We start from the raw sequence: 13,068 nt of genomic DNA, 5'->3' as shown, positions 1-13,068 counted from the left end.
CTAGAAAATATGAATCGGATATAAAAAAACACTGTTAGATGGAAACTATAAAAAAATTAGAAGAAAATAAAAATATTAATTATGTATGTTCTACAAATATTTGCTATGTAAGTAAATAGAAAAATAATTATATAAAACGAAAAGAAAACAATTTAATTAGAGAAAATGATCTAATATTTCAAATAGTAATGAGAAAGAAACTTTTCAAAATTAAAATTGATAAAATTCTAGCTTAGATTGACTATACATATCATAAGAACGACTTAGTGAATTAGTTATTATTTAAATAGACAAGGAAAAATGTTAGCAAAACTGAATAAAATATCTTATTTAGTAATACAATATCTCTTAAAATGAAAAAAAAAAAAATTTAAATATAGAATTATACTATAAAAAGCTAAATAAATAATATTTAATTGATAGATTATCAAAATAATATTTAATTTATATTTAAATATAATAAAAAGACCTCACAATACATTTTCTTTTTTGGGGTACAGTTTTGCAACCACTGAGTTAATTACATCTTTTCAAAGAATTGTGGCTCTTCTTAAAAGGTTCTATAACTTTTAGCCCATATTACAATTTTTAGGGGGGACACCACTCCTAAAGACTTCTTATAATAACAATATTATAGATATACCCAATTTCATAACACGTTGATATAATTTAAAAAAAGTGGATATGTGACTATAAATAGGATATTAATATTGCACATCATTGTCAAATTATTTTAATATCCCTTCACTCACACAATACTGTAGTATATGCAATCACCATCCTCACCAGGTGCTTATCATTATGTTGGATCAACACATTTCCATCTCTTCACAGGCCTTAGAGCATCCACATCTGGAAATCTCATCCCATTCTATTTTACCATCCCAAAAAGCAGCTTTATCAATTAGCTATATATCACTCTAACAATTCTTTTTTGAAATAGTCCAAAAATTACTTAACAGATGTATTATAATTTTACTTATCCAGGAAAAAAAAAGTGTATTAGACAAGATGAATAAAATATGCTTAAAAAAACTGGTTTTGTAGCTCAACAATTCTTTTTTTGAAGTAGTCCATTTTGGCTATCTTTATCTTTTTTTTTTCTTGAAAAAAAAAGGGGTCTTGAATTGACACATTACCGACGTTCTCTTTAAATGAATACAACATATAAATGATAATAGATGTTGAGGAATAAGGATTGTGGAATTGAAAGTTTATTGAATACAACATATAAATGATAATATGTTGTAACTTGGTAGTGCCGAAAATTATGAGCTCTACCTGCACTAAAAAAAGCAAGTTCAGATTTCTTAAATTCTAATACTTAAGAGTGGGGTGATTCATTCAATGGAATCATCACAGTAACAGAGAGAGGTCTAGATAAGAGGGTATAGTATCTTGTAGACATGTACAATAAATAATCCAACTCTGCTGTGCTAGATATTGATGCTAAAGATAATGACATTTGAGTAAAGGTTTGTCTGGTTTAATCTTTACTTGATCATGAGTTGTAAACATCAGTGTATTTGTATGCTATACTATATGTACCAAAAAGAAAACTGTAATTTACTAATGAGATATCTCTAATTTATTATACAATACATAACCGGAGAAGTCCTCCAATTATTGCGCATATTGCGTAGTGCAATATGTGTGTATATCACAGGAGAGTAGTTTTATGATTGGTTCTCTATATTTTGAACTCCCTTTAAATAATATTTTTCCATTTGGAGAACTTTGGGACTCTTAAGTTGTGGACTAAACAGATTGAATTTAATTTAGAAAAATCCCCTGAGAAGGAACCTGAAAAACATCTAACTACTTCTCAATAGAGCACTAATCGGAAATGCAGCATTCTAAATCTTAAGCATGTGAAACAAAATCAGTCTCTAGGCCACTGATTCCAATCGGATAGCAAAATCTCTAAAAAATGACATGATGATCTGGAGAAGTATTGGCCTTCTTTAAGTTGTGGCTCACCATCAACTTACCATGGTGGAAAAGGGTCATTCTGGGCACATGAGGTCCTCATCTTATGTTCACTTAGTTTTTTTGTTTAATCTTCCCTTTACACAATACACACTAACAATTATTCATTCTTATGCTCTTGGGTATGGCTGAAATGGGTGATATACAATGGCAGTGGGGCAATGCTCTTCAACCTTAGCTCACTCACATGATTTATTGGATATCTAAAGTTTATTGTTTACTCCTATCTTTATTTTATTTTTTTGGAGGTGGGATGGGGAAGTTCTGCATCTGCCAAAAGGATGAAGGACCCCAAAAACCATGCTCTTGAAATGGATTAAAAAAAAAAAAAAAAAAACCCTCTCCCAACAAAGAAAAAAGGAAAGGGAAGGAATGGGGTCTCTCAAAGCCAAAATTTAAAATGAGATCCCACCCATCTACAATAGGTTATTCTAGCTTCTTAGTGAGTCCATCCCTCACTCCAAGGTAAACTATCTCTACAAAACCTAATGAATATATCAAAAATTCTAAAACCAAAAAAATTCACATAAAACCACAATACAGAGTTTAGTTGCAAACAGAATGTGATAAATCATTTCAAAACAAAAACCCAATACAAAATTGGTTCTACGAATACAAAATTTGTATTTAAAGCAACACAATAGACAATTCAAGTTAAGTGAAACAATAAAGACTAACACAGTAAGAGTCCAGCCATACCACAATAAGTAACACACATCATCTCTTCCTCAATAGGATTATGTTCTAGGCCCCATACCAGCTTCCACTCCAAAATTTTCAAATTCACAAATAATAATAAAAATTTCCAACCAAATTCAAAATTATAAAATGTACAGGGCATTCAATAATCAAATAGAAAATAACTTACTAAATCTGAGTTTCCAGCCAGTTACACAACTTCTTAATTGGATGCTTACATAATAATTCAGCCAAAATACTTTGTATTTCAAACAATTGGATGGTTTCATATGTAGTTCAGAAGATGGTTATAAAGAGAAATAGAAAAGAGAAATGAACTTGCCTCTAAAAGTCTTGACAGTCAAACATGTAGCTATTATGATAAAAGGGCTTGGATTTTCAGTAAAGAAGCTCTCCTCAACTTGATTTGCAACTAATCCCCAAAGTGTAAGCTTTATTTCATTTCCTCTGTTCAAATTTTCCAATGTTACAATGTAAGTTCATATAATATAAGTGCATGTATTGGCTTATCAAAAATAAAAAGCACATGTATTGAAAATAATTTTTTTTAAAAAAAAAGACATACTCTATAGTCATGATATTTATGTTTCTCATCAACACATATGATTCTTTGATGCAAGGTTGCTCAATTGGTCCAACACCAATCACATTTGCAATGATATCTAGGCATTACAAAGATGTGTATGTAATTATTTTCATATATAACAATAATATAATGCATAATTATTAAAAAATTTAATATAACGCATAATATATATAGAGATACCTGATAGCTGGACATGTTTATTAACGCGTTCATGTATTTTATTGTAGACAACAAATTTGAATTTATGATGTGGTATATCAACATTAGTCTCCTTTATTTCCTTAATACTGGTTTTCAATGTGAACATGATCTTGAAGTCATTGTCTACTGGTCTATACAATGCATTGCCATCAACCACTTGAAAATAAGAGAGTTCATATAATTTTCCTTCTTGCAGAAGAGGGTTGAACTTTTTAGCAATATTATTTCAAATGATTGCATGTATTGCATTATTCTGCAAGTAAAGTGCATCAGTTTTATATAGATAGAGTTCATGGTTTACATAATGATTGAACAATATTAAAAGCTATAGAAGAAAAACAAACCTGCTCATCGATTAAAACAATATCTAAACTAATAATATCATTATTTTTTGAGTTGATTGCATTCCACATCCTTGATATTCTGATCTTGACTTTCCTATTTTCTTTGTGTTTGTCTATACAAAGCTGATTAAGGAGCAAATATTGCATCATCTTGGAACCTGTATAGATTAATAAATTTGAAAGTTTATAAAAATTCAAACTTTCATTTAGATACTTCATGGAATAAAACAAAACAAAGCAGTATAACAAAGACACCAAATAGTAATTAGCTTGTATTCAATTATCTTATAGACATGAAATTTAACAAAACAATAAGCATATATGAATTGGCTAAATCAATTTGGAGGAGATAAACAGAAAAATAAATAATATATAAAATTATGTTACCTTTATTAGTTGGTTTCTTGAGTCAAAGATTGGTAAAAACTTCTTTATACACAATATTTTTGTTTCAGACTTTTTTTCAATCTCATCATTAATGATGAGGAATTTTAGTCCATTTCTGCTTGTAACTCTAGACACTGAAATGTACAATTGCCCATGACTAAAAACAGGTTTTGGCAAATACTGTAGGACATATATGTTTTCACTTGTTAAGAACATATGTCACTTATTTATGTAAATTGGCTAATCCTTTGACAAAACGCACTCTACTTGTAATTGGGTAGTTTTAGGTGTTTTTAATATTTCAAGAAACAAGGTTTCAAGGTCAAGTGTTGAAGTTATCAAGTCTGTCCAAGAAAAAGCAAGCTGAAGTGCAATTTCATTAAAGCTCGACACCTTCTCGATAGCTACCTCGACACCTGCTATCTATCAAGATTTAATATTTCAGATTTTTCAATCTGATTTTCTTGGGATCCGTGAATATGATTTTGGGCCTTCTTTTCTTCTAACCCTAAACATATAAAAGGATTGTTTTAAGAGCCGTCAAGTGGTACACAAGTTGCAAAAGCATTAAGCAATCTCTGTTCAAGCAAATTGTGATCAAAAGACAAAGTTCTTGACCTAATTCATCTTCCTTCAAGAAGTTGCTATGTATTTGCACCAAAGGGTTTTGTAACCAAGCAGCTTCCTGTTATTCATCATAAAGGATGAATTGAAGAACTTTGCAGCCAACCTTTCTTCCTTAGTTGGTATTTGAAGTCGCGTACTGGGATCCGCGCATTGGTTAGTCACGTACTTGGGAGTCGTACATCAAAGGTGGGAATTGTCGCTACAGATTAAGTCCAATTGGGTATTGGGGTAAGGGTTCAACTGTAGGTTGGTAAGGTACTTGGGATTCCTTTACTTGTAACCGCTTGATTTGATAATAGTAGAGTTTCGGGAGTGGTGACCTGAAAATCACCCGGTGGGGTTTTTGCCGTTAGGGTTTTCCTCATTCGTAAACAAATCACCGTGTTATTTAATTTCCGCTGTATATTTAGTTTTTGGTGATTTGTTTGTGCTTCCCCGCAATTGCATGACTAATTGATTAATTAACAACTTGGCTAATTAATTAATTGGTTTAATCACAAGGGGTCATTCAGATTGTGGCCTATCAAGTGGTATCAGAATAGGCACACTCTGATTAGGTTTAATCTTTGCTGTGTTGATCCATTGACCTCTGTTTGTCATGGATAGATGACAGTCATTAATCATACCTCATTTATTTGATGGCACTAACTATGCATACTGGAAAGTAAGCATGAGAGCTTTCTTGCAGTCTTTAGATGAAAATGTGTGGCAAGCTGTAGAGATTGGCTGGACTAAGCCAAAAGAAGAACTAGCCGATTGGGATGATGCAACGATCAAGGCGGCTAACTTCAACAGTAGAGCGTTAAATGCCCTATTTAGCGCAGTCACCAATGAGAAGTTCAAGAAGATATCCTCAACTGAAACTGCTAAGGAGGCTTGGACCATTCTCTAGACAACTTATGAAGGAACAAAGGCTGTCAAAGATTCAAAATTTCAGAGGCTCACTACTAGCTTTGAAGAAATTAAGATGGTGGAGGATGAGTCGTTTGATGAGTTCTATGCCAAGCTCAAGGACATAGTGAACTTAGCCTTCAATCTTGGGGAAACCATCTCTGAACCCAAGGTTGTAAGGAAGGTGCTCAGATCTCTACCTGAGAGATTCCATGCCAAGATTACGGCAATAGAAGAATCAAAGGATATTGACAAGATTTCTTTGACTGAGCTGGTTGGAAACTTGCAGACCTATGAGCTAGGACTCTCCAGGATTGGCAAAACTGGTAAAAGTAAGAGCATGGCCTTGAAGGCGAAGAGCAGTGATACAGATGAGTCTTTTGATGATGAAGATTTCAAGATGAAGTTCTACATTACAAGGCAGTTCAAGAAGTTTATGAAGAATGCCAATGGGAGGAACTTCGACAAGGACCGCAGACAATCCAGTTCTTCTCAGTTCAAGAGTCAAGACAAAGGGAAGAAGGATGCTAAGGATGACGGTTAGTACACTGTTCCTGCAGGACCAAAGTGTTTTAGATGTCATGGATTTGGTCATATGAAGCATGAATGCCCTACATATCTCAAGAGCATTGGGAAGAGTAAGGCACTTGCTTCAACCTTGAGTGACATTGAGCCTGAAGATGATTCCGACAATGAGGATGACGGAATCTTAAATTCCTTCACTGCCACGGTCAATCCTACTGAAGGGATTGTTGAAGAAGTGGATGAAGAAGAAGAACTGGTGGAGTCTAAATTTGAGAAGATGGATGATTAAGATGATATCCATTCAGCCTATGAGAAGCTTTACAAGCTCTCTGAGAAGTATGAGAAATTGTACAGGCTGGCCACCAAAAAGCTCAGTGGTGTGGAACTTGATCGTGAAGAGTTATCCACAAAGTTTGATGAGGCGAATCAAACTATTGAAGCACTGAGATTTGAGAACAACTTTTTGGCTGAAAAGACCAAGAAGATTGAAGCAGAACTGTCACAAGTCAGAGCTCAATTGGAGAGGACTTCAAGTGCAAAGCTTGATGAGATGCTTAGCAATCAGAAATCTGCTTTAGATCGAACTGGCTTGGTGTATGGTCTTTCTTTCTCTAATATTACTTCTACTAGCAATATTGTTTTTGTTTCTCCTGCTAATAACACTGAAATTGAGAACATTGATGTCAAAACTGAATTAGCTAGTGAGAACTTAGACAAGGGTAAGTCTATCTTAGGAGCACCCCCTAAGCAAGATAAGAAAGATGCTAAAAACCCTAGAGCTAGGAAGGCTAACTCTCAAAAGTCGAAATAAAAGAAGCAGCATCTCTGTCATCATTGTGGAGCTGCCGGTCATACTCGACCAAATTGATATAAGTGGCTAGCCACTCAACAAAGCAATGGCATGATAGCATCAGGAAGCCAAAATCAGCTTCAATCCTCTCTTGCTCCTCTTGGAGATATTCTAAAAGCCCTCATGTTTCTTTCTAACCTGAACGGTTTTAATTCTTCCCCCTTACCACTGGTTCAAGGATTCAATCAAAGGAAAGGTTCTTCCAAGATGTGGAAGAAAAAGGACTCTCTTCTCTCCTTCTTGTTTTTCTTGTTTGTTGCATTACTTGTGTGTTTTGCATTTTTGTTGAGTCAGTCTAGTTTTATGCTTTGTTTTGTTTAACATGTTTTGTATGTTTACTTTCAGTTTTGTTTATTTTGTTTTTAATATAAAAATAAAAAAAATTGAAAAATCAGAAAAATACAAAAACAGTGTATGTTTTGTGTACTTTGGTACTTATGTACCTTGAATGGCTATTGAAACAAAGTTTCTAAACTTTGTATCATTTGTAGTTTAGATGAATATCTCTATGCATAACTAAGCAAGTGAGCTTTGTGGCTTTTGTTTGTGATGAGTAAGATTAAGTTATCTTTTAAAGCTTAACACTCATATCACTCTTTTTGACGGGTAGGACTAGAAAATCCTAAGAGAAAGGCATAAATAACCATTTCACCACTGTTGCCCGCCAATCATAATATGACACCTGTATGCCTCGGCATAGTAAAAGTGCAGTGTCAAAGACATTCGTATGCTTCGGCATAGTAAAAGTGTGATGTCAAATGCTTAACATCTTGGGTATTTCTTTCTTCTCTTTTTTTATGCCCATGCATGATATGCTAAAATAAAATAAAATATGCAAAGATAATAAAAAGCAAAAAGATAAAAAATGCTTTAAATATGGTTGCAAGCGTGTATTCTAGGAGATGTGGGAGTTATAGGATGTACCTCGAAGGTGATAGTCCCCATCAAACAATTATGATTGTGTGTGAGTTAAAGTTATTTTCTCATATCTCAGATCGTCATAACATGCATACACATATGCAATCTTGCGATGTTTTTCACACACAACATGCAATATTCTTTGCTACTTTTGATACATGTGCAGGTACAATGTGATTTGGCCATCACAAAGGTTTTACATGTGCTGATGTATGCTCACTAAACTGTCTTAACTTGTTTTTGAAAAATAAAATTGGTTAGACTTGTTTAGTGTGTGTGTGTGTTTTTGAGGATCCATGTGCTTAAATTTTTGTTGAGAGATGATTTTGAGAGCTTTATATGTTGAGTGGATCTTTGGTTGAGGTGTGTGTTGGATTGCATTCATGTCTGTGTTTTTCTCTTCTCGAAAAATTGCTTTTAACTACTGGCTCGACACCTCCTCGATACTTGGTCATCCTTCGAGCTTCTCAAGCCTTTTCTTATCGCAATCTCGACACTTGTCTCGACACCTGATGGATCGATCGAGAAATTTTCTGTCTCCTCGATAGATTCTAGACACCTGATGGATTGATCGAGATTCACTTGTTGTGTCTGATGTCTTCTTTCTCGACACCTGTCTTGACACCATGTGGATCAATCGAGAATTCTCCTGTCTCCTCGACACCTCCTCAACACCTTGTCGATCGATCGAGCTTCTTATATCTGAAATTGGTCTTGCACCTCGACACCTCTCGATACCTGCAGCTGTCGAAGGCAAATTTCTCGACACCTTACTCGACAGCTTCCTCGATACCTCTCGACACCTCAGCTGTCGAGAATTACTGAGGTGTCTATAAAAGGTCAGATCGCGATTTTCCTCTCATTCTATCGATCTCTCTCGATCTATCCGAAGATTTTTCACCTCCCAAACAAGTTTTGTCACTCAAATCTTCAAATCTTCATCATTTTTGGTCTTCCCTTGATTTCCATCACTTGGTATGTTCATTTTCCCTTCCTTTTTCATGCATTACATGTTTTGAAACCTAGGTTTTGGGATTTTTTATGAAATTTTTGGGGTTATCAAAATTGATGAGTTTTTCTTGAAATTTTGGGTTGGGTTTTCACTTAAATGCTTTTAAAAAGTCATACATTGCATTCCATGTGCAGTAGAATGATATTTACATGCATTTAGATGTGTGCTATATGTTGTGTGCTGGTAGAATTGGATTGGGTTGAGCCATGATGCATTTTGATTTGCATGTCACATGCTCATGCATTCCCATGCATACGTACTTATTGTTCAATATATTTGACAAATGTGAACTGTTTTGGGAACTTTTCTGATTGTCTTCCTCTCTATCTCTTTCTCATTCTTTTACGTTAGTAGTGTCTATGGCACCCAAACGTAAATCCACTCCTGCTCGGAACCCTATGCGTTCTAGAGCTTCCTGTTCTTCTGACTCTGCTCCTCTTAACCTTCGGTTCCGTGATGGAGATGCCCACAAGGCATTTTTTGAGAACTTTTCTCGACGAGGTGTTTATTCAGAACGCCAAGTCATTCTGGCGGACTTTGCCGACACTGACCTTCCCTCTGTCATTCACAGTAGGGGATGGGAGTCAGTGTGTGACGTCCTGGTCACTTGCCCTCTCGTGCTGATACAGGAGTTTTACTCCAACATGCATGGGATAGATCGTTCAGTACCTCTCTTTTTCACTTGCGTTCGAGGTACGCGCATTCCTGTCACACTGCAGCTGGTTGCGGATGTGCTTAGGGTACCCAGGATAGACTTTCTTGATTATCCTTCTTGTGAGTGTCTGAGGACTGTGTCCAAAGATGAGCTCATCTCTGCTTTTTGTCAGCGCCCAGCTGATTGGGGAGAGCATCAGTACACATCATGTAGGCCTTTTGCTAAAGGTCCTAGATTTCTTAACATGGTGATGACTTTTGTACTCCATCCACTCTCTCACTACAACTCCATTACTGAACCTCGTGCTCGATTTTTGTTATCTTTATTAGAGCATCTTACTATAGATTTTCCTTCTCACTTCATTCTTTCTATCATAGATGTTCATCTTGATGCGGCGTCCCATGATAAGCTCATCTTTCCTTCCGTTATCACGAGAATATTACGCCATTTTTCCATTCCCTTTCCTGTGTTCGACCACTTCACACACATATCTGCCATAGATGCCGCTACTATAAAACGTAGTGAGGCGCAGTTCAGGTTGCGACAGACGGATGCCACTCCTCCCTCCCGTTCGGCTCCATCTAGATCAGCTCCATCTATATTTGCTCCTTCTTCTTCTACGGGCGATGTATCTCTAGGAGACATTATGGTGTAGCTGCAGCGCATGGACACTCGCCTTGATACACTCTCCGCTGAGTTGTATCAGGTGAATGTTCGTGTTGGTCGTATTGCACGACGGCAGGCGACCATGGGTGGTTTTGCTCCAGAGGCTACTCCTTCACCACCTACTCCAGCAGCTTTAGATTCTGAGGATGATGAGGATGATGATGATGATGATGATGATGATGGGGATGCTAGCTCTACTGATGAGATGTCTACATGACACTCTACCCTTTGTCACTTGTGACAAAAATGGGGAGTAGTTTTGGGTTATGAGAGTAGTCATCTTAGGGGGAGAGTTAGTATAGGACATTTTGATAGGGAGAGTGTTGATATTTTTGAGGGATGTAGTGAGGTTCTATATGTATCTTTTCTTTTCTTACTTTTTAGATACATTGATCTTGTATATGAGGTCCTTTGACCATTTTTACATACATTGTACTTATACTTCTTTATATATGTGGATGTATGTTTCTTTCACCTCTCTCTTCATGTGTCGTTTCTTCTCTTTCTTTATACATATGTTCTTTATACTTGTATGCAATCTATTATTTCTGTTTCACACAAGATGCCTTGATGAGTTTTGTTTAAAGTGTTTCAGAAATACAGGTTGTCAAAGTCTACTTGCCATAAACTCTCTTCTTGCAAAGTTTTTCAAGAGTTTGTGTTAGGATAGATTTTATTTTATTCAACAAGTGAATATGAGTTGAGTGATTTATGACTTCTCTCATATGTTCATTTGTTTGCTGTGATTTTGTCACGGATTGCCAAAGGGGGAGATTGTTAGGACATATATGTTTTCACTTGTTAAGAACATATGTCACTTATTTATGTAAATTGACTAATCCTTTGACAAAACGCACTCTATTTGTAATTGGGTAGTTCTTGGTGTTTTTAATACTTCAAGAAACAAGGTTTCAAGGTCAAGTGTTGAAGTCATCAAGTCTGTCCAAGAAAAAGCAAGCTGAAGTGCAATTTCATTAAAGCTCGACACCTTCTCGATAGCTACCTCGACACCTGCTATCTGTCGAGATTTAATATTTCAGATTTTTCAATCTGATTTTCTTGGGATCCGTGAATATGGTTTTGGGCCTTCTTTTCTTCTAACCCTAAACATATAAAAGGATTGTTTTAAGAGCCGTCAAGTGGTACACAAGTTGCAAAAGCATTGAGCAATCTCTGTTCAAGCAAATTGTGATCAAAAGACAAAGTTCTTGACCTAGTTCATCTTCCTTCAAGAAGTTGCTGTGTATTTGCACCAAAGGGTTTTGTAACCAAGTATCTTCCTGTTATTCATCATAAATGATGAACTAAAGAACTTTGCAGCCAACCTTTCTTCCTTAGTTGGTATTTGAAGTCGCGTACTGGGATCCGTGCATTGGTTAGTCACGTACTTGGGAGCCGTGCATCAAAGGTGGGAATTGTCGCTATAGATCAAGTCCAATTGGGTATTGGGGTAAGGGTTCAACTGTAGGTTGGTAAGGTACTTGAGATTCCTCTACTTGTAACTGCTTGATTTGATAATAGTGGAGTTTTGGGAGTGGTGACCTGAAAATCACCCGGTGGGGTTTTTGCCGTTAGGGTTTTCCCCATTCGTAAACAAATCACCGTGTTATTTAATTTCCGCTGTATATTTAGTTTTTGGTGTTTTGTTTGTGCTTCCACGCAATTGCATGATTAATTGATTAATTAACAACTTGGCTAATTAATTAATTGGTTTAATCACAAGGGGTCATTCAGATTGTGGCCTATCAAATACACTCCAACATGTTGCAATGATTGTCCCTGGCTTTTATTTATAGTCATTGCAAAGCACACTGAAATTGGAAATTGTCGTCTCTTTAAAACGAATGGCCATTTTGAATCACTTGAAGATAATGTTATTCTTGGAATGAATACACATTTGCCTATATTAGTGCCAGTTATGATTTCTGCTTCTATCACCCATGTAGCCAATCTTGTTATAATGAGTCTTGTTCCATTACAAAGACCTTTATTCTGATTTAGGTTTCTAAGCAACATTATAGGCAAACCTATTTTTAATGTCAGTTTATGGTTTGGCAATCCTGGAAATCTCAACGTGTTCAAAAATTCAACAGTATACAAGATTTCTTGGTCAGGAACATTTGAAGAAGCCTTGCATATAGAATCTGAACTTAGATATTCATGAACTTCTCCATTTAAGGATGACACAATGTAGTCATTTAGTTCTTCTACAACTTCATTTGTAGGGGCGAGAATTGCCCTTTCCTGTAGGTAACTTGGATTTGTGTATTTAGTTTCCAAACCTGGATATGTGTTGTCTATAATATCTTGCATTGGATTCTCTGAAGGTTGGATAATCAGATCACTTGGAATTGAAATGTTGTTATCCCCATCTCCTTCTGCCAATTCACCATTACCTATTTTAAGAATCCACTCACTAAAGTCCTTTATAGATGATGTTTCTATTCCACTCATATTGTTCCGTAGAAGCCTCATATTTGTTTGGAGTTTAAAGACATGACAATCATTCCATAGACATGACTTGTTAATTGAGGATTGGACTATATTTTCTCGTCTTCCCTTTCTCACAACTGGAAGTATTTGTCGAAAATCACCACCTAGAACTACAACTTTACCACCGAAAGGTTTTTTAGCATTTTAAGGATCTTCAATTTGTAGTATATCTCATAACGTCCAATCAACAGCTTCAAAACAATTCCTATGTGCCATCGGTGCTTC

General features: G+C 35.6%; 1 protein-coding gene across 1 annotated transcript; it reads right to left on the bottom strand.

Moving 5' to 3' along the window:
- Positions 1 to 12,066: 12,066 nt before the first annotated feature.
- On the bottom strand, positions 12,067 to 12,825 carry LOC112023830 (uncharacterized). Its single transcript, XM_065781541.1, has one exon. The coding sequence runs from the start codon at positions 12,823 to 12,825 to the stop codon at positions 12,067 to 12,069; it is 759 nt and encodes a 252-aa protein (XP_065637613.1).
- Positions 12,826 to 13,068: the final 243 nt, after the last annotated feature.

The sequence above is a fragment of the Quercus suber genome, unplaced genomic scaffold, assembly GCF_002906115.3.
Source record: "Quercus suber isolate HL8 unplaced genomic scaffold, Cork oak 2.0 scaffold_270, whole genome shotgun sequence".
Classification (NCBI taxonomy): Eukaryota; Viridiplantae; Streptophyta; class Magnoliopsida; order Fagales; family Fagaceae; genus Quercus; species Quercus suber.
This window is presented reverse-complemented; position numbering and strand designations above follow the sequence as displayed.